Source organism: Coenobita brevimanus, chromosome 23, assembly GCF_032717465.1.
Source record: "Coenobita brevimanus isolate Jiangsu-jjx chromosome 23, ASM3271746v2, whole genome shotgun sequence".
Taxonomy (NCBI): Eukaryota; Metazoa; Arthropoda; class Malacostraca; order Decapoda; family Coenobitidae; genus Coenobita; species Coenobita brevimanus.
In genome coordinates, this window is record NC_136976.1 from 36,647,488 (window position 1) to 36,674,331 (window position 26,844).

Here is a 26,844-nt window from a genome sequence, read left to right on the forward strand (position 1 = left end):
TATTTATATGTATGGGCAACGGGGCCTGTTATCACTAGAGAAAAGCATTTAGTTCAAAGTAGTAGTAATAGTAAATTTTTGTCAATGGTATAAGTATTATAAAGCATTCTTACTTAGAGTATGTCGAGTGAATGCCGGCTGCTGTGGCAGTCGTGGATATTTCTCTGCTATAACCTACCAACAGCTCGGTTGAAGGCTTGCCTCAAGAAATAGGTCAATGAAATAATAAACAGATTAATAAAACACAGTATGAAATTCAAATATCATCACGCACTCTCTATAGACCATAAAAAACAGCTATAACCAAATTTCTCTATTTCTTACCATGCATATAGTACTCGAGAAAGTAATATAATATGTGAAACAAAAGTGCTTCAATGATACTTAGAAAATTGTTCATTGAAGCACTAAACCTTTGTGGAACGATGGTGGAGTGTGTCTGACTGTGTAGCCTATGCCTGGCCATGGCTTAGGCTAACTCTCTGGTCAGAGATTAGTGATCATGAGTGTACCTGATTTTAAGCTCTGGGAAAAAATAAGTAAAAAGTATAATCGCCCACTTAAAAGGTAGATGGTGTCACTGTCGGAGACTCAAGGCTGTGTTGATAGATGATATAACCCTTGGAAACTCCAGGGCTTGGTGATAGATCAGGGTTGATTGAAGTGCAGAGAAACCTCAGTCATACTTGAACCTCACCATACAACGTCACCTTCTCACTTCGGTAACTGTTGAGAAAAAATGAGTATGAGTAAGAATGCGTGAGTAACAAGTGGTGAGTGAGGTGCCTGGGTCAGAGGTGCGTGGTGTTTTTTGCTGGCGTTGTCTGACCTCTTCACCTTTACATCAACCTGGTGGTGATGGAGATGGAAGGTGGTTGGAGAGAATGTTGGGGTCAGGTGCTGGTTTGTGAGTTGTGAGTCTTCTTGCTCTGTTTGCTTGTTCCGTAGCAATCATTGATGGTTGTAGTTCATTGGTTTGTCGTAGAAATTGGAAGATTGTTTGTAACAATATTTTGTCAAACTACTGCCAAGGTGTCGTGTGGCTCAACTTGTAGTATTGTTTGTTTTCTATCTTGATATTGTAGAATCAACTGTAGAACTGGGGCGATCTCAGTTACTGTCTCACCTGCTTTTGTAGAACTTCACTGTAGATTCATAGACGAGGTTCTTACGTTCACTGCCACCATCTTTTGTAGACACTTTGTGGAGCATGTAGTAAGTTTTGTAGAACACGTATACGCACATTGTACTTGTGGATGAGCTTTAGTTATAAGTGAGTAGGTATGTAAGTAGATAATCTTCGTTCCCTGTGTCATGCAATGACAGGAGAGGTAAAGATAAGTATGGGACTATTTACAGTTTTATTTTCTTGAAAAGATTGACTAAAGTCTATCACACACGAGTGAAGTATGTGAGTAGCATCCTTCTTGCTACCTCTCAGCCTGCCCCCTTTCTCCTCCTCTCTCTCTCTCTCCCTCTCTCGACAACCTCTCGCCCCTGTCTCTCTCTCTCTCATTTGCTTCTCTGATTCCTCCATTCTTGTGTAGGAGAGCTTGTGTCACTTGTACTGGACGTACGTTAGATTCTTCTAGAAGCCTGCGTGTTTGTGTGTATGTAGCATTTCCAGTGACACATTGCAGTCTGGTATTCCTCAGAGAAAACTGCAAAAGACATTTCCTTTCCACCCCTAGCTTGACTTTCATTCAGCCTTCAGACTACACATTTATGTTTTTATATTATGCATTGTATTATGATAATTTAGAGTCCTGACAGATATATGGAGTATATGGGAAGTTGTTAAATGCTGTGAAAAGTATGTATGAGGATGCAAATGCTGCAATGCGTGTGGATAATGAACTGAGCGAATTTTTCTGTTTGAAGGTTGGATTGAGACAGGGATGTGTCACGTCTCCATAGTTGTTCAATCTATATATGGGTGGGGTTATAAAAGAGATACAGGGTAGGGTAGTAGATGCTTGAGTGACCCTAATGAGAGAGGGCTGTGTTTGGAAACTCCCTGTACTGTTGTTTGCAGATGATACCATGTTATTAAGTGAAGACGAAGGGGAGCTGCAAGGCTTGGCGGATGAGTTTGGGAGAATATATAAGAAACGGAATCTAAAAGTGAATGTAGGGAAGAGTAAAGTCATGGTCTTCGAGAGAGGTGAAGTCAGTGAATGTACAGTGAGGTTGGATGAGGAGGAGATGGAAGATGTGAGTGCATTTAAGTACTTGCGTAGTGTGATGAGTAAGGATGGAAGTTTAGAGGGTGAAGTGCTTGAAAGGGTACAGCAAGGAAGAAAGGTTGCTGGTTCCTTGAAAGCCGTGATAAGAAACAGGGAGGTGAGCATGGAAGTGAAAAAGTTAGTACATGACAGTATTGTGATACCAACTCTAACTTATGGAAGTGAAGCTTGGACCTTGTTGGAGGGACACAAGTCAAGAGTGAGAGCAGTGGAAGTGAGTTATTTGAGAGGAGCATGTGGAGTCACATGCGGAGACAGACTGACAAATGAGGAAGAGAAGGATCGTTTTGGTGTGGATATGGATGTGATAGGAAGCGTTAGGAGAAACACACTGAGGTGGTTTGGCCATGTGGAGAGGATGGATAGTGAGAGACTAACAAGGAGAGTGTATGTGAGTGAGGTGGAGGGGGAAGAGGGAGGGGGGGGCCATGGATGAGATGGAGGGATGGAGTGGAGAGGTATATGAGAGAGGGGGGTGTGAGTTGGGAGCAGGGCAGTAAAATGGCGGGGGACAGGGTGACATGGAGGCGATTTGTTTTTGGCCACCCCTTACGGGATTAAGGCATCTGGCTATAGGTAGAGACAGATAGATAGGATGGAACATGAGTCAGGCAAAGGAGGAGGTGTAGTGCCTCCTTTCCCACTGGACCACGTGGGATTTGTGGCATTAACCACACGGGATTTACTATATCAAGAAATTCTCCATCTCCCCTCTGGTGAGTTTGTACCCAATAATGTCTTCAGTTTCATTTCTGTCATGCATTCCTCCAATGTCTTCCATGCATGGTTAGAACTACTAATCCTCTTTCTGTCTGCATTGCTAACCTGCCTCGCTCTGCTCAGGGTGTCAGGTGTACAGTGTGTGTATGGTACTAAGTATTGTTAAATGTTGACTTAAAATATAATGTGATATTGTTGCTCTTAAAAAAAAAAAAAAAAAAAAAAAAAATCTAAGGGCATGTGAAATATTGTTTGTGTGTTTGAAAGAAAAATATACAATATTGTACATGTATACACGTTGTCTGAAAGGTCTCTAGTTTGTTCAAGGGAAAAAGAATAAGCCATATACCATATATTTATTCCTCACTTTGAAAAGTCAACCAAACAGCTCATTTCTGTCAACATCCTCTTTGTAATGATGTTGAATGTTGCAGCAGAAGTACAGTAGACTCTCACTATATTGAACTATTAGTGGGAGAAACCCTATCCGGTAAACTCTAATGTTCGAAAAATCCAAGGGTCACCCTTCCAGGTGAGAATTCATGCACATTATGAAAAAGAAATGACTACAATATTAAATTTAAATATTGTAAATAAAAACTACAGTCAAGTCGCCTATGGCACGAACTTCCATGCCTCAGTTTTCTGTGACATGGCAAGATGCCAGAACCAAAAAAAAATGAACCATGCACATAAAATACCTATGGCGCTTGGCGCAGCAAGATTTGAAACACTTGGGCAAATTCCCCTGGCAGTCAGCATGCTCCCCTGTTTGTAAACAAAGAAAATGGCGACCACTTCAGCTCCATACTATAAATGCTGCAACTGTGGACTTTTTTCTCTCTTATGAGGAAGTTAAACTTAATAAATTCATTGTGTTAAGTAATGAAACATTAACGATTCTTTGGGTATTGTGACTAGTTTATAGGTTTGTTTGTAAAACCACTACGAATGGGTTAGTGATGAAGCACCTGTCTCTGAGCTAAGACGAAGTATAATGCCTGCCATCATCATCATTACGTAGATTCGACTGATTATTAATGTGTTAAATGTGAGTTTTGTTGACACTTGAGCATACAAACTTTATCAAATAAACTTCTTCAATCAGTGCTTGACCAGGCAGCCTCTGCCATCTTTGTTTTGGTCAGGCAGCTGATCAGCTGACTGACCGAAACATTAAAGATGGCAGAGGCTGCCTGGGCAAGCTCTGATTGAAGTAGTTTATTTGATAAAGTTTGTATGCTCAAGTGTCAACAAAACTCACATTTAACACAATAATCATTCATATATATATGATGATGATGATGGGAGGCATTATACTTTGTCTTAGCTCAGAGATAGGTGCTTCGTCATTAATCAGTTCATAGCGGTTTTACAAACAACTGTATTATGCCCAAGCAGACACAAGGCTGATCACCCTCCCATTTTTGTGCCTAATGTTACATGCAGACACAAGGCTGATCACCCTCCCATTTTTGTGCCTGATGTTACATGCAGACACAAGGCTGATCACCCTCCCATTTTTTATGCCTATTGATACATGTAATACATGCATTGACGGATTGCTTGATTGTGTGCCTGTGTAAATTGAGGGCAAATGGGGAAAAGTGGGGTGAGAAGGGGGACTTTGGGCAAATGTCCAGAACCAAATTCCATTTTTCCCATAAGTTTAGTTATTTCTATGGCAGAGGATTGTTCCAGAACCAATTACCCCCCCCCCCCAGGTGACTTGACTGTATATGCATTTTACACTAACTTGGCCCATGATTGTGCCCTTTTTGCAGCTTATTTCACGTCCATATCAGCACTTCCTCGTGACTAGTACAGTATTACAGTAGGATCTCGCCAATAATGTCTAATTGATGCCAGAAAAACACTTTTATTAGCAAAAACGTTGTTTGCGTGACATCAAAATACATGTATAAAGGGTCTATTGGTGCTGCCACTACAAGACTTTTTTCCACTTCTCCCACCTGGAGCCCTTCTATCACTACCTTTTTTTAGTTGAAATAATTAGATTAGTTATTAAATCATCATGAGTAATGTAAAACTCACCTTAAAGGAGGTGTGAGGTGTTTGGTATGATGATTGTTTTGAGGCTTGCGCATGAACGCTACTGCAGCGTACCCCTGACCCCTCGCTGGCCTCGTCCCCACTCCTGCCTCTCACGCCAGGGTCACCCACTTCCATCAACACTTCATCAAACCCCATAAAGTCAAAATCTTCAGTAACTTCCCCAGTGTCGTCAGTGTCGTATGTACTCAACCCTTGTCTGTTGTTCTTCCTTGGCTGGCTAGCTTTGTGAAAGAGAGTGAGTGATGAGTGACTGATTGTGGGCATTCACCCGATCGTGATACTGTTTCTAGTATTTTCTTGAAATCTGATTTGCAAGTCCAACAATTAGTCATTAACTCTGATGACCTTCTCTCATTCTGTCTCAGCAGACTTGTGTTGTAGCTGAAGTGCCAACGAGGCATGTTTAATGTTTGCCAGTGTTGTATTATTCCAGGCATTGACAAAGAAATTTACGGCCTGTTGAATGTTATATTTCTTCCAGAAAGCAGCAACAGTCATTATGTTGGGGGTCGCAGGTAGGCTATGCCAGGTGGAGCAGGTGTCACATGAGGCTGTGGAGGAGGAGGGGCAGGCAGATTGTGAGTCAGGTGGGGCAGTGGAGGTGGAGAGGATGGCAGCAGGTGAGTCAGGGGAGGTGGCAAGAGGAGGATCCTCCATCTCCTCCTCACTACTGCTCATATTTTCAGCGATTTCCGTCATCTCTTCTGGTTTGTCTGTTTACATTCCTCATCTTGTTATGGACATATTTGCAGTATAACAACTTGGCATTTGTGAAACAACCATTATTCAAGTGAATCCAAACGTTATTATAGAAACTGGGTATCTATTCTAACTTACCGTTATTGCCAAAAACGCTATTTTCAGGGTCATCATTGGTATGATCCTACTGTACTATACAATAATCTGTTATTGTAGCAACTTAGCAGTCATGATGGGGAGAGGGCAATATTTCAGGCCAGTTTAGAGTAATACATGTATTGAATAGATTGCTGTACATTGCTTACACTGCCACTCATCTTGTAGGCTGTACAGTGAGTGAATATTCATTAATCACCACTGAGCGAAGATGACTTCTGCCTTCTGGTGGCAGTGGTGTCACATCTAGTGTACTCAGACTTTGCAGCAATGGAAAGATACCTTCTCTTGGCTTTCCCAGAAGAAGAAGTGGTGGGAGATCCCTTAGTAGAAGCCATTCTTCACAATATGAAACATGTGGCAAAGTTGAGACATGAGACATTAGCACTGTAGTCAGAAAACAAAAAAATGTGGTTAGACCGAATCCGATCATGTGCCATACGGTGTGTCCACAGACTCTGGTTCTGCCCAGTCCTAGCAGAAGTAGCCCCAGAATAGCCCACTTCATCATTTATTCCTATCAGCAAATCTCCAACCCATTCCAGAGGGGTGGGAGAAACTGAAACCTTGGCAACTGTATTAAGAATCACCCCACGCATTGTCATCGGCTCAGAGGAGCTGCATATTGTGACCTACTTATCGACCCCTGTTTGATATAGCTGAAAAACTGGTAGGCACAGAGGCATTTGATAAATCCAAAATCCAGTATATTGGGATTTTATAAAGCAGGTGTTTACTGTAACAGTTTCATAAACTTGCATATTTCATATTTGGTCTCTACTGGACAAATGAATTTGCATATACAGGTGTGCCTCGATATATGATACCCCTAGATGAAATGCCCCAGCTTAGCGATGGGGGCAGAAGTATCACCATACCCCGCCTAATGATGGCCAAACCCCACTTTAACAATGGGTTTTTATTTTCATTTTTACCGATTTTGATATTTTAAACTAAAATTGTGTTTAGGTTGATTTATAAACTGTTTCTAGACTAAGATTAATGTGTTTTAACCATAGGTGGGGTGAACATTGTCATTTTGGCGTACAGTTTACTAAGCTTGCTTTACGTGGACTTATATTTGATGATTTTCAGATTTTATTTGTTTGTTTTAGTGAGTTATTTACAGGTTTTAGGCTTAGGTTAACTTCTTCTACAGCTGTTAAACCATGTAGATCGGCTTTAAACTTGTTTTTGGGCTCATATGGGTGGGTTTAGGACTTGGTTGGGGGAAACCCCAGGCTGAAAAACAAATCCCATTACTTTACGTGTTAAATCTACCCCGATATACGATACCCCGCCTAACGATGGGTTTTCACCTAACCGATAGCATTGTGAAACGGGATATACAGGCGGGTCCTGATCTTATGAGCTAATTGGGAACAAGGATTTTGCTCGTTAGCCGAATTCTCGTTAAACGTAGTGAAGAACTTATGCGAAAAATAGGGTTTGGGAGCAAGGCCTCTAAGCAACCTCCCCCCAAACCACCAAAACTGACATCCTGAGCATTTTAAGCTGGAATAAGGGCTTAATACAAGAGGGTAATACACCTAGCAGCATTGGAAATTGGAAGAAAAACATTCATCAAACAATTGGATGTCTCTACTTGGGTTCAAGTGTCTTCCGTAATTTATGCCGGCTGTGCTCCACCACCACTCGGCTGGCTCGTTTCCTCTCTCTGAGGCCTGAGAGGGTGTGGTGGTGAGAGGCTGGTGGGAGAATCAAAGGCCCAAGACCTCCACAATGGAATGCTTAACCCTTTAACCTTGGGCATTGTTTTGACCCTACTGGCCCCCCCCTGCAGGGGTTCCAGCCAAAATGTAAACAAACTTTAAACCTTTATAACTCTGCACAGAATAAATCTAAAGCGAAAAATAAGGTACCATTAGAAAGTACTAACCTTCGGCTTTGCAATGATGTAGGTTTCATGATTCGTTGACCATCACTGGATGGGCAGTGCCATTAGAAGTGAGCGATCTAAAATCACTATTTTTCGCTCACACACCATTACCAAATGCCAACCTCATTCTGATAATAATACTATAAACATATATGAACACTGCACATACGATAAACACCCACTCTGTGTTCACTGAGGCAGGTAAAAGGCACTGTAATTGCCCGCACTTCACTGCCACATCAGCGGTGTTGTCACTCACACAGCTGGACAGATACTGATGCGTGTTTGGTCAGGGGTGGGGTGGGGGACCCGGGGGGTGGGAGGAGGGAGGTGGGGGTCGGCTGGAGTGAAAGAACTTAATAGCTACCCTCCCTTGAAACAATTGGCGCGCGGAAAAAATGCGCGGTATTCAAAATATTCACAAACATTCCAGAATGACACCCGTGGTTTGGTCCAGTTTTTGCAATGTCATTCTGGGATGACACCCGCGGTTAAAGGGTTAAAAGACATGGTGATACAGTAATGCTGGGCACAGAAAAAAAGCACGCTTCAAGACCGACCATGACTGAACAAGCTTGGCTAGAAAAATGTTTATGAAGATAAGGCAGGAAGAGGCTCACAGAGCTAGCGTGCAACTCGTTTCCTAGCTGCCGAGGTAAACATGGTGTACAACTGCGGCGGGATCCTCATCTCGATTCTTGTAAGTGCGGATTTTTTACTTGCTCGTTAAACAAGCAGTGGTTCAAATTCTACGACCTCGTATTAGCAAATTCTTTTTAAGCAATTGCTCGTTAACCGGGACTTGCCTGTACCTGTATTTTACTGTACTTTCACCAAAGTGGCGAAGAAGTGTGTACATGATCGTGACAGTAGCATGAAAGTTTTGTTACTGGGACAAATGTCAACATATGGCAACACTTACTCAGCTGAAGACTGCCAGGCCTTATATGTATGCTCACCCATGAGCAAAATTTCAGTGTCAAGATCAGCTGGGTCTGTGGCTGGTGTTACATAACGTTTTTATCATAGCAGTATGAATTATGCTTTATAGTATAAGGATGTAAAATATTCTGCTGTTTGATGTAGAAAAAGAAATATGAAAGACATTGGTTAATGCTGGAAGGAAATGATCGGCTAACTTTTACTCTTGGCCGTAAACAGGCGCTGCTAGACTGGTATTTGTTGCATCCTCATGTGTACACAGCCACCCAATATACTGTACTGTCCAGTTGACTGCCAAATATATATCAGTAATTTCATTTGTCAGGATGCTAGTGAAATATGTTAATATAATTGTGTGTGTGTGTGTGTGTGTGTGTGTGTGTGTTTTAACCTTTATATACCATATGTTCGGTGACACTGCAGTGCTAGCCTGGCTGGCTCTTTTCTTTCTGACTGGCTCCAACTCATTAATCAGTTCAGTGACATTTTATCATACTTATTACAGTATTAAGGGTGTTTTTCTATGTTTGAACAGTTATACAATACATTTATTGGGCATTACAGGGGTTATCCCCTTTTGGGTGGTTGGGGAGGGTATTATGTCACTATCTGTTAGTATGTCAACTAATGGCACCCCCTTGGCAGAGTTACGCCATATACGAAAGAGTTCAATATACTTCAGAGGCTTTATTTCCTAGAAACAAATTAAAGAAAGACAAATGTGCAGGAAATTGGTACTGTGGGTTTAGCTGTGGCAGAGAATATAACAGCGTAGGGCAGTACCAGTCTAAATCCCATATATCTTACTACTTAGGCTGTTACAGGATTGATTACTTTATTAAAATCTGTTTATGGAGTGCCTGGGGCATGGCATTGTAAATTGTTTACAAGGTAAGTGTGATAATTTGAGCCATTGTTTCCCCAGAGTGGTCGAAGCTCATCCGGCAGTGGGTCGAGTGGCACAGTATGTAACAACTCTGCTGAACACCGAGGCCACTTCACCACGTCGCTCCCACCATGTATCGTATTCCATGGACTCACTCTCAGATGATGATGAAATGGAAGCAGACCAGGTAAAGTGCTTTATCTAGTATATATACTTAAAGGAAAGAATATAAGTGAAAAGAAGATATGCAGTGCCAGATGAACTAAAGAAAAAGATAAAGGAGTTTAGGTTTTTGAATTGGGAAGAGATGGATTTGAAAATTTTGTGGAGAGCATACTATCTATCTATCTATCTATATACCTAGGCTGCGTCCCCCAAGGAAAGGGAGGTAGCCGAGACAGGACGACACACTCCCCATTTACTCATCCATTCAAACACATTCATTCGCATCTTAGCCCCAAGGGGAGAACGGACAGATCCTCACCGCACCACACCGCACAAGGATCAACTGCGCAATGCAATCAGTGACATCCGCAGCAGGGCCCGACAGCAGAGCTGGTTTACCCCTGCCACATCATAACAGACCCATCCCCTTACCCGCACCTGACCTGACTAGCTGATCAGACCAAATGCAGGAGAATATCCCCTCAGGGCTGTGTCATCACTTATTCATTCACAATTTCTCTCCATTTATTTCTGTCACGCACAGGCACTCTTCCTTGCTCAACAGACATCCCTCTCGCATCCAGTGCTCTCTTCACACTGTCCATCCATCCTATTCGTGGTCTTCCTCTCAGCCTTACACCTCTCACATCAGATCTAGTTATCTTTTTCACCAATCGCTCATTATCCATTCTCTCCATATGCCCAAACCATCGCAACACCCTCTGCTCAACTCTACCAGCCATCACCCGAACAACTCCAGTTCTCCTTCGCACTTCATCATTTTGCACTAGATCCATACGCGTCACTCCACACATACTCCGCAGACACCTCATCTCCATTACATTCAAACTTTTCCTCTCTGCTACATCCATATTCCATGTTTCAGCCCCATATAACGCAGTCGGTACCACAACACCCTCATACAACCTTCTCTTTACATCCATTCTAAGCGAACGACATCTAAACACTTTTTTCATTCCTCCCAGCACCTTTCCTACTTCATTTATTCTAAACTTCACTTCTGCACCTATTCTTCCATCCACAGCAACATGTGACCCTAGATATTTAAACACTCTACCTCCTCAAGCAACTCGCCATTCAAAGCTGTATTCATCCCCCTACCATCTACCAACCTCGTACACTTCATCACTTTACTCTTATTCTCATTTACTTTCAATTTCCTCCTTTCACACACCCTTCCAAACTCTCTACCAACTGTCTCAATCTCTCCTCTGAATCAGCCACCAGGTCAGTATCATCTGCAAACAGCAGCTGCTTCAGATTCCACTCTCCACCATCAACATTCACCAGACTCAGACCTCCACCTAAAACTCTTGCATTCACCTCCCTTACAACACCATCCATGTAAATATTAAACAACCAAGGCGACATCACATATCCCTGTCGCAGCCCCACTCTCACAGGAAACCAGTCACTCACAGCATTTCCCACTCTTACACACGCTCTACTATTTACATAAAAACTTTTCACCCCTTTTAGTAACCTACCATCAAGTCCATACAATCTTAAAACGGTCCACAAAGCCTCCCTATCAGTTCTATCATACGCTTTCTCTAAATCCATGAATGCCCAAAACACATCTTTGCCTTTCGCTAAATACTTTTCACACACTTGTCTCACAGCAAACACCTGATCCACGCATCCCCTCCCTCTCCTAAAGCCACACTGTTCTTCACCAATCACTCCCTCTGTACCCTCTCTAACTCTCATAATTAACACTCTGCCATAAACCTTACCTACAACACTCAACAGACTTATACCCCTAAAGCTAGTACATTCATACTTATCACCCTTGCCTTTATACAACGGGACCATATAAGCACTTGCCCAGTCAATTGGCACCATACCTTTCACAAAGCACACATTCAACAATCTTACTAACCAGTCTATCACCTTTCAGGCATTCCACAGCACACCCATCCATACCTGCAGCTTTCCCTGTTTTCATCTCCTTTACTGCCTTCTCTACTTCCTCCTTCATGATCAAAGAATCATTCAACTCTCCCAACACATTTATTCCTTGCACCCTTCCATCTGCCACAATCTCAGCCTCCCTTTCCTCCTCTACATTTAACAATCTTTCAAAATACTCTGCCCATCTGTTCCTTACTGCATCCATCTCAATTAACATCCTTCCATCCTCTGCTTTTACTCGTTCTTTCTTCCTAGACGCTCCCTTTCGCACCCTTTTCACCTCCTTCCAAAACATTTTATTATTCTGTTGAAAATTCTCTGTCAGCCGCCTACCCCACCTCTCATCTGCTGCCACTTTAGCATCATGCACAGCCCTTCTCGCCCTATTCCTCTTTTCCTTATACCTTTCATATGACATCTCATCCTTCCTCTGCAGCCACACTTCATATGCACGTCTCTTCTCAGCCTTACTAAGAATATTTAGTAAGGGAAACTGAAAGTGTTTGTGGTTAGGTAAGGGTGTCAGCCAGTAAGAAAGGATACAGAATGGTGGGATGTGGAAGTAGAAAGAGTTATGTGAGAGATACTAACAAAAACAGAAGAGGTGGATGAAAATTTTGGATGAAAAAAGGAGAGTTGCACAGTGTATTGAGATATGTTGAAACAGTAAAGAAGGTAAATAAATGTTCTGGAAGAAAAAGGAATTCAGATTTATCCTAAAATACAAAACTGTTTTGGAAATGGCACCAAAAGTTTTGGAATGAATACAATATTGGAAAAATGTGAAAATGCAAGTTATGAAAATATGAAAGTGCTAATAAATGAGGTGAGGTAAGGAGCAGTTGGTAAAGCATTTAGAAAAACTGAAGGGGAATAGTGAGGAAAGAGCAGTGATAAGCAGGGATGGATTAGCAGGTTCACAAAGAAGGAATGTAGTATTTGAGGATGGTTCAGTGGTGGTGGCACCATCACTATCATCATCATCATTGTCATCATCATCGTCATCATCATCATCATCATTATCATCATCATCATCATCATCAAGATTGTCATCATCATCCGTCATCCCCATCAGTCATCTTCGTCATTGTCACTGTCATCCTCATCTTGACTCTGTTCATTGTAAAATGTAGAAAATGTAAGGGGAGAGAAAATTCAAAAACAAAGAAAAAATAAGTAATCAACTGGAGGTGTTTGCAGCTTTTCTCCTTTGCAAAGGCTTAAAATTAACACAATTTTAAGCCTTTGCAAAGGGGAAAAGAAGTATGTGGTAATTATAGGGGCATTTGTCTTCTTAGTGTAATAGGAAAATTATGTGGTAGGATACATATTGATAGAGTTAAGGAAATAACAGAGGAATTATTGGAGAAGAACATGGAGGTTTTTACAAAGGGAAGAGGTTGTGTAGATCAGATATTCATTCTTAAGATCTTTAGTGGAAAGCTTTCTAGAGAAGGGCAAGAAGTTGTATGCGGCCTTCATACAGCTGGAGAAAGCATATGACAGGGTAGATAGACAAAGATTTGTTGAAAGTATTAAGAATATATGGAGTAGATGGGAAGTTGCTGAATGCCGTGAAGAGAGTGTATGAGGGTGCTAAGGCGTCTATGAGTGTGGATGGTGAACTAAGTGAATTTTGCTGTTTGAAGGTTGGATTGAAACAGGGATGTGTTATGTCTTCATGGTTGTTCAATCTGTATATGGTTGGGGTTTTAAAAGAGATACAAGGTAGGGCAGTGGATATTGGAGCAGCCCTAATTAGAGGGGGCTGTGTTTGGAAACTCCCTGTACTGGTGTTTGCAAATGATACTGTGTTGTTAGACGAAGGGGAGCTGCAAGGCTTGGTGGATGAGTTTGGGAGAGTGTGTATGAAACGGAATCTAAAGGTGAATGTAGAGACGAGTAAAGTTACCTTCTTTGAGAGAAGTGAAGTCAGTGAATGTATAGTGAGGTTGGATGATGAGGAAATGGAAAATGTGAGTTTGCTTAAGTATTTGGGTAGCATCATGAGTAAGGATGGAAATTTAGAGGGTGAAGTGCTTGAAAGGGTACAACAAGGAAGAAAGATTGCTAGTTCCTTGAAAGCAGTGATAAGAAACAGGGAAGTGAGCATGGAAGTAAAAAAGTAACTACATGACAGTATTGTGATACCAACTCTAATGTATGGAAGTGAAGCTTGAACGTTGTTGGAGGGACAGAAGTCGAGAGTGAGAGCAGTGGAAATGAGTTATTTGGGAGGAGCTTGTGGAATCATATGGGGAGACAACCTGACAGATGAGGAAGTAAAGGAGTGTTGTGGTGTGAATTTAGATGTGATAGGAAGCATTAGGAGAAACACATTGAGGTGGTTTGGCCATGTGGAGAGGATGGAGAGCGAGAGACTGATGAGGAGAGAGTATGTGAGTGAGGTGGAGGGGGGGAGAGGGATGGGGAGGCTAAGGATGAGATGGAGGGATGGAGTGGAGAGGTATATATGTGAGGGGGTGTGTGAGCTGGGATCGAGGCAGTGATATGGCGTTGGACAGAGTGATTAGAGGCTATTTGTTTGTGGCCACCCCTTACGGATTTAAGGCGTCTGGCAGTAGGTAGATAGATAGCAGCCATGGCTCCACACATTAAGGTCATACATACTTGTTTCGTTTTTAAAAGCTCCAGCATGCTTGCATGTGTCGGCCTTGGTCACCTAATGGCGGCTCTCCACGCTGCACGATCCATTGCAGCCTCCCTGTTCAGTCCCTTAACCCTGAGGTCACACTTAATGACCTCGTCCCATGTCTTTCTTTGTCTACCCCTCATAACCCCACCCCCAGTATTAACACTTCTCGCCTTCCTCACCCAATTATCATCCCCCATCCTCTCCACATGTCCATCTCAATCTACCTCTCCTCATCACAACACCAATACACTCCAGTCCCATCCTACCTCTCAACTCTTCCATCGTAAACCCAGCCCCTCCAGGTCTTGGACGCAGGGAAGCACTGCAGATCCACCTAATCATTGTCATTTCTGTACGTCTGAGCCGGCGAATATCTTCCTCCTTCACTGCCCAGGTCTCACTGCCATACAGCATTACACTTCTAACACATGCTGCATACAAAGACCCCTTAGCACGTAGGGAGAGTCCTCTCAATGTCAGGCGAGGCAAGAGCTCCCTGAACTTCTTCCAACCACTTCTCACCCTAGCCACAGAGCTAGCTCCAGCCCCACCTCCAGCACACAACGTGTCTCCCAAATAACAAAACTCTTCCACACACTCTAGAGATTCACCAGCAAGTTCAATCCTTTCACATCTGACAATCTCCACCGGCTCACCCCGACACGCCGTTCACATAAAATCGGCATTATCTCGCAGTCTACCTCTGATACCACTACATCTCTTGTGCACCCATTTATCACATACACCACACAAGATGGAATTACTTCCCACGCCCTTGTGGCAAACTGCACATGGCCACTCTCCCTCGTCTTTGACTACCGCCACCAACCCTAGATATCGTCACTTTTGTTTTATCTGCATTTACCCTTAAACCCTTGTGCCCCATACCATCTCTCCACTTTCTAAACCTTTCCTCCGCCACCCTTTCGTTCTCTACAATCAGCACCAAATCATCAGCATACAACAACTCCCACAGGAGTCCGTTTCTAAAGTCACGTGAAAGGGCTTCAAGTACCATGATAAACAACATGGGACTCAAGACTGACCCCTGATGCACACCAACATTCACGGGAAACTCATCACTCAAATCTCCATTCACTCTTACCTGGGTGTGAGCACCCACAAACATGGCCATAACCACCCTAACCAGCCACTCCTCCAAGCCAAGCTTCTCATTGCCCACTTCACCACCTCTCTAGGGACTCTGTCAAAGGCCTTTTCCAAATCAACAAAAACAAAATAAAGATCCCTTCTCCTACCAATATATTTTTCCTGAAGCTGACGAACAATGAATATAGCATCAGTGGTCCCCCTACCTGGCATAAACCCAAACTGCATCTCATCAATAGTCACTCTTTTTCTAATGATACCTGTACATATATATATATATATATATATATATATATATATTAGGGTGTGTCTTGGGTAGGAGGAAGAAAAAAGTATGAATTTGTATGGTCTCACCCTCCAAATTTGCTCAGCTTGACGAAAAAATGGGTGCAACCAAAAATCGTTCGTTTTATGTAATATTTAGGGGTTGCCCTGGACACCAAAAGTTACAACACAAGTACATATGCTAAAAAGTTATAGTACAAGCATAGAAGTTCACACTGAATTTCCTTTTGGTAAGAAATCCCTTGGCAGGAGTAGGAAACCAACGTCAGTGGTCTGCTACAACACAGAGAAGGAACTGGAGCTGCTCTTCTCCCATGGTGAGCTTCTTGTTCAGCTCCTTTATGAGGGCCACAGCTCGCTCAGCCCTATCACTGATGATGGGGAGCTTGTAGGTTATATCACTAGCTTGAGTGTAAGCTGCACTCATTGTCCAGGGAATGGGGCTTGCCTGAAGAAAGTCACTGGGAAGGCCAGGTCTGGAAAAAAAAAAGTCCTGGTGTTGATGGTTACCAGGCCTCCCAAGGCATCTCCAGCAAAAGCGGTTTCAGGTATTCGAGGTCTCTTCGGTGGTGAGTCTGGGGCTTCCCTCTCGAGTACCAGCAACATCCGGCGCATTGTGTCAACAGTGATCCAGTCATCAAACAAAGCAAGATCAATGGCTTCCTCCAGAAGATACCATAGATGAGAGGCCAGCTTCTTCATGGTGGCTTCAGAGATTTTCTTGTTGGGGTACTTGATGAGTTGCTCCATCAAGATCCAGTCATTGAAGGTAACTTGAGCAGAAAATGGAGCTGAAACCCAGGCCATGAAGTAGATGAGAATGAAAAAGTGTCACATCTCTCACACCACTCTCTTCTGCCTGTGTCATCTGGAACTGGCTCAGGAAGAGATACATCTTCAAGGAGTATATAACTTTCACCATCTGTTGAGCACGGTGTACTACCCCTGTAGCCCGAAAATTCGTGCCCTTCTTCAGATTCCCACCGAGAAAGATTACGGACAGGTGCAAGAACTCCTAATAATCATCGCGGACTTGGTTTGACTGGGACATGGCGAAGCAAAGATCCTTCCTCGCCTTGGCAATCACTATCTTGGCTACCTCATCAGTATCTGTGGTTTCGAACTTCGCTTGATCTATTAAATTCCAGCAGTCTCTGAACCTCTTGAAGAGCAAAATACATGGTCCAGTAGAAGTGGTCCCCATGGAGGCTTCGAATGCCGCTCCTGTGATCAGCTCCATCACATGGTGCCGACAAGCCAGGTAAAGTAAATCTCGTCAGATCTTTTCTTGAAGGATAGCACAGGTTCCTCCAAGCTGGGACGTGTTCAGTGTGGTAGTGTCAAAGCACATGGAACTGATCTGCTGGATTAGGCTCCAGTCATCAAGGCACCCCATGATGGCATGGGCTTGGGCTTCTGCTGTCCCAGAAGAAAGCTTTGGCATTCCCAACGGTTGCTCTATCCCAAAGCCAGACACCAAAATCAGAAGACAATCCACACATTCCCTTGAAGTAAGATCTTATATAAGTTTTCCATCCCAGTGCAGCATCAGTTTTTATTCCCTTTGAGCTCACTCTTCAGTTCTTGAGCTCTTCTTGGATGAAACTGTGCCCGTTGGTGGTATATGGTTGAGGGATTGATGTTCAGTTCACGAGAATCATGACCTAAACTGACAGCAGTCTCAGTCAGAAGATACGTTGCCTTGCGGGAGGATATGTTTGTTCGGTCAAGAGTGGCTGATAAGTCCATCATAATATTTCTCAGCGCTTGTCATTTTGGAGGAAGAGGGTCATTTGTAGGTGTCAGAAGTGATGTGGATGGTCCAGCACAGGCTCCTTCAGTCTTGGTCTCATCCTTAGAATTGAATGAGGAGGATTCTAAGATGACTTTCTCAGCAGCTGCCTCCATCTTGTGGTTGGAATGCTTTCTCACCTTCTCAGTAGTTTCTTCTCGTTGTTGTCAAGCCTTGACTTTTTTCTGGTAAATCATGTCAGGTCCCCCTATGCTTCCAAGATGTCCTTTCTGGTGCCAAAGAAGGAGAAATTCCCAGTCCTCTTGATGAGATACATGTAAATAAATGTTTCATGGTTCAGAGTATAGAGCAACAACAATGGGCGACAGGGGCTAGAACTTTGCTGCTGTAGTGTGTCACGGGGTTTTTATAATATCACGGTAATTTTGAAATAAATGGTTAAATATTATTTAAATTGATAATAATATTCAATAATATTGAAGAGCAGAGACAATGATTGTCTTGCTACATCAAGCAACGATTACTTTACGCTGGCTTGTGCACGATTCTCTAAGAACGAGAATTTATAAACTTTCTCAACAGTACACAGCAGAGACTAATTACTCACAATTGCTGAATTACTGTACTGTTAGCCTCTGGAGAAAGTTACATCACCCCTGACAATAAATAACTAATACTAATAATAATAACATCAGGTTCTTGCTGATGCATTAACTCCTGGCACAACGGATTTTAAGTTAATACAACAAGACTGGTCTAAGTACCAGTTATGAATAGTAAATGTTTATGCAAGCTAGGAGCTGTATGGAAAATAAGCTTAATTATGGAGAAATGAAACAAGATTTTTACTCTACATTAAGCTCAAGAAATAGAACTGTTAAATTTATTAATCACAAAAATAAATTTAACATTACATTTCAAATCAAATTAAATGAGACGCACTCGCTCACTCACACAGAAGCTAAATACTTACGCCTAGGAAAAACACCTTAACTAAACTCTTAAGACTACAAAATACACAAAGGAAATACTAGTCAATGAATGCGGTGTATCACCCAAAGCTGGAGAACTAAAGGTGGGAGCTTGGAGAAACTGTAAGTGGAGTTTGGGTACTAGCTGACCTCTCGCACTGCTGCACAGGTCCTGTCTCCGTCACAGTAAACACTAAACTGAATTCAAATACATTGAATGGGCAGGACGCAAGGCGTGGCTAACGGTTGAGGGAAGCAGAGGCAAACGATAAAGAAATAATTGTATCGCTCAGTAGCGCACTTAGTGACGTGCATTAAATCGGTCACTTTTTGAAAACGGTGACGAATTATTTGAAAAGTATACCCCGAAATGGAGAGAGAAACGGTTAACTGAGCGATACACAGTGAGTTTTCCACTATTAGTTCGTGGCTTCTCACAAAAAGGAAATGTCGCGAATTGATTCGTGACATTACGCCCATGAAAATTAAATCTTTCTTCCTTCAGAAGAAAGATTTCAATATACATACATATAAATCCTAACTCAGTCACACAAGATTCACACTGTGGTGTGTGTGCTATCCTGCTACAGGAGAAAGTCGCAGTCGTCAGTGAGCGAAAAACCTCGTATTTACGTTAATAGAAGCAAGCTTGAGGGAAAAACTCCGTGACGACGGTGAAAATCCTGTACTCAGGTCAAACTGAGCGAAAATTCGCTACATTTACACTGACAACTAATTGTTGTGTAGCGTGGTGTATGTAATACACGGTGTAGGTGTGACAGTTGTAGTGTAACTGTACCTATGTGTAAAATGACACAGTAAATAATATGGCGACGACGAAGGCAGAGGAGAAGAGGCGGCAGCGTGCGGCAGACGATCAGCTGGTCCGCACAGCAAAACTGCTACACCCATTGCTGAACCTGCAAAACCAATTGAGGTGGAGCATCAAAAGTGTCAATGAGACAAAATTCTTATTATGTTACAATTACTCTCTCTGGCTAGCAGTCAGTACATGCTATGAAAAGTACACTCGAGGTCGCCATTAATTTTAGCACACGATTATGGTCGGCAAGTTGAGAATCCCTGTGCAAACTCGGGTCTTCCATAGCCTCGAACCGCACACGGGTCCTCAACCTGTGCCTCAACCTACAGTACTCATATTAATATCGGAGAGCTGAGAAACCTTGTGCAAACTTGGGTCTTCCATAGCCTCAAGTCGCCTCTGCAGAGTTCTCACTTCCCCCTTAACCTACAATACAATACTTATATTAGTACCGGAAAGCTGAGAATCCTTGTGCAAACTTGGGTCTTCCATAGCCTCAAGTCGCCACTGCGGAGTTCTCTCTCGAACTTCCCCCTTAACCTACAGTACTTCTATTAGTACCGGGAAGCTGAGAATCCTTATGCAAACTTGGGTCTTCCATAGCCTCAAGTCGCCACTGCGGAGTTCTCTCTCGAACTTTCCCCTTAACCTACAGTACTTCTATTAGTACCAGGAAGCTGAGAATCCTTATGCAAACTTGGGTCTTCCATAGCCTCAAGTCGCCACTGCGGAGTTCTCTCTCGAACTTCCCCCTTAACCTACAGTACTTCTATTAGTACCGGGAAGCTGAGAATCCTTATGCAAACTTGGGTCTTCCATAGCCTCAAGTCGCCTCTCAACTTCCCCCTTAACTTAAGGTACATAATATGCATGTACAGGCCCTGGACATACTGTGTCCTGTGGGGCCAATGGGCGAGACATCAGGTCTGCACCCACTTCATCACTACCCTGTCTCTCAACTGACTCAGAGATTACAGGTGTGGTTATGAATGGCACAGGAAGGGCATGTCCCTGATTAGTGGTGATACTTTGGCACACACTACAGGAACGGACAAAACTATCTATGTCCCGTCCCATCCCTGGCCAGAAAAAGTCAGCTCGGATACGGCCCTGGGTCTTCCTTTTGCCCAGGTGACCTCCTGAGGCTGAACAATGACCCCATTGTAACACTGCTGGGCGGTACTTGGCGGGAACGACAAACTGCAGTCGAACCTCGCCCTCGGGTGTTCGTGACTCACGGTAGAGCCGTCCTTGTTTGCGAAGGAACTTGGCTCGACCTCCCCGTGAATATTTTATCACTCGACCCTTTTGTTTGTTTCGCACGGCAGCAAGTGTCGGATCAGAATGTTGCTCTTGCACAACAAGTTGACTGCACATCAGATCTTGCGGCGATTCAATGATCACTGGGGTGACACAGTCTAGAGCCTCAGTCATGGCTCGTGTCACCGCAGCAGCCGAAGTCTGAGTAGCGTCATCATCGGAGCAACTATCCTTGACTCCTTGAATATTGCCTACTATTAAGTCAAATAGAGGCTCTGGCATGACAACTGCAAGTGTCGTACCAGTATAAAATGGAGATGCCACCTGGATACATGCCTCAGGGAACAATCTCACTGATCCATCAATAAGCTTTGCATGGACCTGTCGACCTGTATACTGCTCAGGCCGAACTAGACTCTGCTTGACAGAGCAACCTGAGGAACCATTGTCTCTCAGGACCTTCACAGGAATGTCTCCCACAAACCCTGGCTGAACAAGGAAGGTACTGTCACCTGTGGGAGGGCCTGTGGAGGAAGCAGCTAGCCACTCATGAGGCTGCTTAATTGATGTGGCAAACATTGTGCCTTGAGGGTTATACTGGGAAGATGGAACATTGGCCATCTGTGGAGGGGGGTTCACTGTCACTGTGGGACTAGTGAACTGTGGGGAAGTACCCACACTGGTAAGGACGTGACCACCAGGCTGCTGCTGAGGAATGAAGGCTGCATTCGCTTCCTGCCTCTTTTGAGCTGGTGGTGAAAAAGTTTGTCCCGACGGTCGGTTGCATGGCTGATACTGCTGCTGATTAGGGTACTTGTTGTACCTCTTCCACTCAGGTTTCTGAGTGTTTTGCCCCTGGTCCTTCCACTGCGGTTTTGGACCTTGGCCATTATTCTGAGAACGGCCTTGGTGCTGGGATTCAGTCTGAGACGGCTTCCCAGACTTAGCAGTATCTTTTCTGCTCCAGGTGTTTTGCTTACGAGCTTGATACCCGTATGCAGTAAAGAATGCGTCAGCCTTCTCTGCCATTTGGCTGGCATCTTTCACCTGGCAGATCTTAAGCTGTGCTATGAGCTCAGCAGGCCACGACCTCTCTAGCTGTGTACGCAGCATAAGGTCAATTATCCCCTCACGCGTGGAAGGAGTTTCATCTTTCTCCATCCACTCATTTAAGTAAGCTGTGAGACGATCAAGGAACTGAACAGCTGTCTCCTTGTCTTGGAGACGAGCTCGCATGAACTGAACTTTGGCGTCGTCTACTGTGAGACCATACGCCTTAATGAGTGCAGCTTTCATCATCTCATATGTGAGATTGTCTCCACGAATTCTGTGGAGAATATCGAGGGCAGGGCCCTCAAATAAACTAAGAAATTGAAGCCGCTTAGCTGCCTCATCCAGTTGATATAAGTCTGCCATGTCCTCAAAACGAGCTATGTACGGCTCGATTCGCTCGCTTTCCTTGTATGAAGGAAGCTTGATGCGTGGGGTCGCCAGGACATGTGCAGGAAGAACGCTCGTGGAGCTTGGACCAACTGCACCAGACGTGTCTGAAGCCAAGGAATCTCGCTTGAGCTTCAGCACTTCAAGTTCATGTTCTCGTTCTTTGTCTCGTTGTTCACGCTCGTATTCGCGCTGTTCTCGCTCGTGTTCGCGCTGTTCTCGCTCTTTTTCTAACTCGAGCTCGCGTTGTTTCTGCTCGTATTCGCGCTCTTTCTCACGCTGCTCTTGTTCATATGCACGCTCTCTTTCACGTTGTTCGCGCTGTTCTCTCTCGTATTCGCGCTGAATCTTACGCTCTTCACGGGCATCATTCTCGCGCTGCTGCTCCTGATTATGCCGTGAGAGTATATACTCTTTAATTTCGGTTGGGTCCGAAAGACCCATTTCTTTGGCTTCCTATAAAAATACAGTAGTAGCCATGGCGCTAATTTATTAAGCAAAACCGAAATTGAGTACTGACTGCTTAGCGACGAATACTAATAAACACAAGTAAAGAGTACAGACACAAGCTAGTGGTGACCAGTCTTATCCAGTTAACTGGCAAAGAATAAATAAAAATGTAAATGACTGGGAAGACTCAATAATAAACAGAATGGTACGGCGACTTCCCAGGAGCGAATAAAATCGTCTGGCGTTACCAAGAATAAACTAGAGTTAAGTACCCTATGGATTGATAAAGCAAAATTCACTTGCTAAATTAAGGGTAAACACCAGTAAGCTTGTGCCTATAAACTTTAATGATAAATACCTAAATATGAATGAGTGAGCACTATCTCGTGAATAGCTTTAGAGCTAGGAGTTAATATCCTGGAATGAGGTCGCCAATTGTCACGGGGGTTTTTATAATATCACGGTAATTTTGAAATAAATGGTTAAATATTATTTAAATTGATAATAATATTCAATAATATTGAAGAGCAGAGACAATGATTGTCTTGCTACATCAAGCAACGATTACTTTACGCTGGCTTGTGCACGATTCTCTAAGAACGAGAATTTATAAACTTTCTCAACAGTACACAGCAGAGACTAATTACTCACAATTGCTGAATTACTGTACTGTTAGCCTCTGGAGAAAGTTACATCACCCCTGACAATAAATAACTAATACTAATAATAATAACATCAGGTTCTTGCTGATGCATTAACTCCTGGCACAACGGATTTTAAGTTAATACAACAAGACTGGTCTAAGTACCAGTTATGAATAGTAAATGTTTATGCAAGCTAGGAGCTGTATGGAAAATAAGCTTAATTATGGAGAAATGAAACAAGATTTTTACTCTACATTAAGCTCAAGAAATAGAACTGTTAAATTTATTAATCACAAAAATAAATTTAACATTACATTTCAAATCAAATTAAATGAGACGCACTCGCTCACTCACACAGAAGCTAAATACTTACGCCTAGGAAAAACACCTTAACTAAACTCTTAAGACTACAAAATACACAAAGGAAATACTAGTCAATGAATGCGGTGTATCACCCAAAGCTGGAGAACTAAAGGTGGGAGCTTGGAGAAACTGTAAGTGGAGTTTGGGTACTAGCTGACCTCTCGCACTGCTGCACAGGTCCTGTCTCCGTCACAGTAAACACTAAACTGAATTCAAATACATTGAATGGGCAGGACGCAAGGCGTGGCTAACGGTTGAGGGAAGCAGAGGCAAACGATAAAGAAATAATTGTATCGCTCAGTAGCGCACTTAGTGACGTGCATTAAATCGGTCACTTTTTGAAAACGGTGACGAATTATTTGAAAAGTATACCCCGAAATGGAGAGAGAAACGGTTAACTGAGCGATACACAGTGAGTTTTCCACTATTAGTTCGTGGCTTCTCACAAAAAGGAAATGTCGCGAATTGATTCGTGACATAGTGCAACCAGTAAATTTCATCCAGATGCAATGAAAATCGATGTGCCTTTGTTTTTTGTAAGGAATAGAACAAAAGCAGGGGGTGAGACAAAGAAATATCAAAATTTTATTTCTAAAACATCCAAATATATATATATATATATATATATATATATATATATATATATATATATATATACAATATATATATATATATATATATATATATATATATATATATATAGAGTATATGAGGCGTCTAGAACCAAAGGGGCATCGGCGCCAAAATGTACTTTTGAGTTATGACGCTTTAAAGTTGTGTTTATGGCAACGTCATAACCAGAAGGCAATAAACAAACATTTTATACATCAAAATAATCATCAGCGCCTATGCTCTACATGTAAAGCCAAAAAAACAAAACAATAATAACCGTAACCACAAAATAGGTAGTAAACCAAACCCCCAATTTATAAGTGGGCATAATAACATATTGTAGGGATTTAAAAACATAGCAGAAAAAACATCAATGAATGTATTAATGTACAAAACTTTATTAACTGAAGATTCCAGTTCACTTAATATTAATAAACGAATAATTATTACTGTAATTTTACGTTTTTGACAACTAAAACTGAAGTCAATGCAGTTATTATTTTTCCTCTACCATAATAGATTGAAATAATAACACTAAAAAAAAAAAAGTGTAGTGTAGTGCTTAAGTAAATTGAGAAGGGGTAGTGGGGGGTTAAATGGTGGGGTCGTCATCTAGGAGATCGACATCCAACTCTGCTTCCTCGGTGCCACGCCCCCTCCCGCTGTCTCCCCTCACCACTCTCTTTTCCTCTTCCTTTCTACCTTTTTCCACTTCTCCACACACTTCTGACACTTACGAGAGGTTATAGGCACCACCTCCTCACTGTAACTATGTGATGAACTCATCTTGTCACCCGCCCTTCAACCCCAATAACAACAGCTCATCTTGTCACCAATAATCCACGATAAATGGGGTAAAAATCCAATACGTAATAATTAGACACCTCAGTGAACATGGGAGGGAAGCCTCACCGGCACACCGGGAGGGCCACACGCTTGCTGATTGGCTGCTCTGTGGGAGTGGCAGAGAGTGAGAATGCTGATTGGTTTGGGCTGTGTGGCTTAGATGCCTGCCTGCTGTGATTTGTTCGCCCGGCAGCATGGACAAATCCACGTGACTTTGAGCCCCTCTACCACTGTCCAGAAGGCCGAATCTTGTATGGCAACCAGTGCTGTCACTGAGAAGAGGGTTAAGCCTGTTGTCTCCCTTACCTAACTCAAAACCAGTATTTTGGTGGGGATGCCCCTGTGGCTCTAGACGCCTCATATACATATATATATATATATATATATATATTTATATATATATATATATATATATACATATATATATATATTTGATGAGTTTTCCGTGAATGTTGGTGTGCATCAGGGGTCAGTCTTGAGTCCCATGTTGTTTATCATGGTACTTGAAGCCCTTTCACGTGACTTTAGAAATGGACTCCCGTGGGAGTTGTTGTATGCTGATGATTTGGTGTTGATTGCAGAGAATGAAAGGGAGGCGGAGGAAAGGTTTAGGAAGTGGAGAGATGGTATGGGGCAAAAGGGTTTAAGGGTAAATGCAGATAAAACAAAAGTGATGATATCTAGGGTTGGTGGCGGTACTGTCAAAGATGAGGGAGAGTGGCCATGTGCAGTTTGCCACAAGGGCGTGGGAAGTAATTCCATCTTGTGCGGTGTGTGTGATAAATGGGTGCATAAGAGATGTAGTGGTGTCAGAGGTGGAGTGCGAGATAATGCTGATTTTATGTGTACGGCGTGCCGGGGTGAGCAGGTGGAGATCGTCAGACGTGAAAGGATTGAACTTGCTGGTGAATCTCTTGAGTGTGTGGAAGAGTTTTGTTATTTGGGAGACATGTTGTGTGCTGGAGGTGGGGCTGGAGCTAGCTCTGTGGCTAGGGTGAGAAGTGGTTGGAAGAAGTTCAGGGAGCTCTTGCCTCTCCTGACATTGAGAGGGCTCTCCCTACGTGCTAAGGGGTCTTTGTATGCAGCATGTGTTAGGAGTGTGATGCTGTATGGCAGTGAGACCTGGGCAGTGAAGGAGGAAGACATTCGCAGGCTCAGACATACAGAAATGACAATGATTAGGTGGATGTGCAGTGCGTCCCTGCGTCCAAGGCCTGAAGGGGCTGGGTTTACAATGGAAGAGTTGAGAGGTAGGATGGGACTGGAGTGTATTGGTGTTGTGATGAGGAGAGGTAGATTGAGGTGGTTTGGACATGTGGAGAGGATGGGGGATGATAATTGGGTGAGGAAGGTGAGAAGTGTTAACATTGGGGGTGGGGTTATGAGGGGTAGACCGAGAAAGACGTGGGACGAGGTCATTAAGTGTGACCTTAAGGTTAAGGGACTGAACAGGGAGGCTGCAATGGATCGTGCAGCGTGGAGAGCCGCCATTAGGTGACCAAGGCTGACACATGCAAGCATGTTGGAGCCTTTAAAAACGAACGAATGATATATACAGGTTATCCCTTAATTCACGCGAACTTTTTTCACGCGATTTCGGTTATCCACGAATTTTTCGTACAATAATTAAAACAAAATTATAGTATTCAAATAAGTAATTTCAATATACAAGAGAAATAAATAAAGTATAAAAAATGCCTACCTGCTACCCGTGTGCACACATATATGTACAGTATGTGTATGTGTGTGTGGGAGCCGAATGGTCGAACCATGCATGACTTGCAAATCGTTATTTGTGGCTTATTTTTCTGCCTTCCAGTAATTGCTTGCCTTGTCTGTCAACATGGGGCATAAGCATAGTGGTAGTGATGCATGTGGTAACACACCAAAACTGACTTGTAAAGTG

General features: G+C 43.0%; 1 protein-coding gene across 1 annotated transcript in view; it reads left to right on the forward strand.

Moving 5' to 3' along the window:
• The window catches only part of LOC145392944 (ubiquitin-like protein 7), a 367,352-nt gene that overhangs the window by 183,866 nt on the left and 156,642 nt on the right, over positions 1-26,844 (forward strand). Inside the window, exon 5 of the mRNA XM_080267231.1 lies at positions 9,665-9,812. Within this exon, the coding sequence (XP_080123357.1) occupies positions 9,665-9,812 (148 nt within the window). The remainder of the gene's footprint in view (positions 1-9,664; positions 9,813-26,844) is intronic.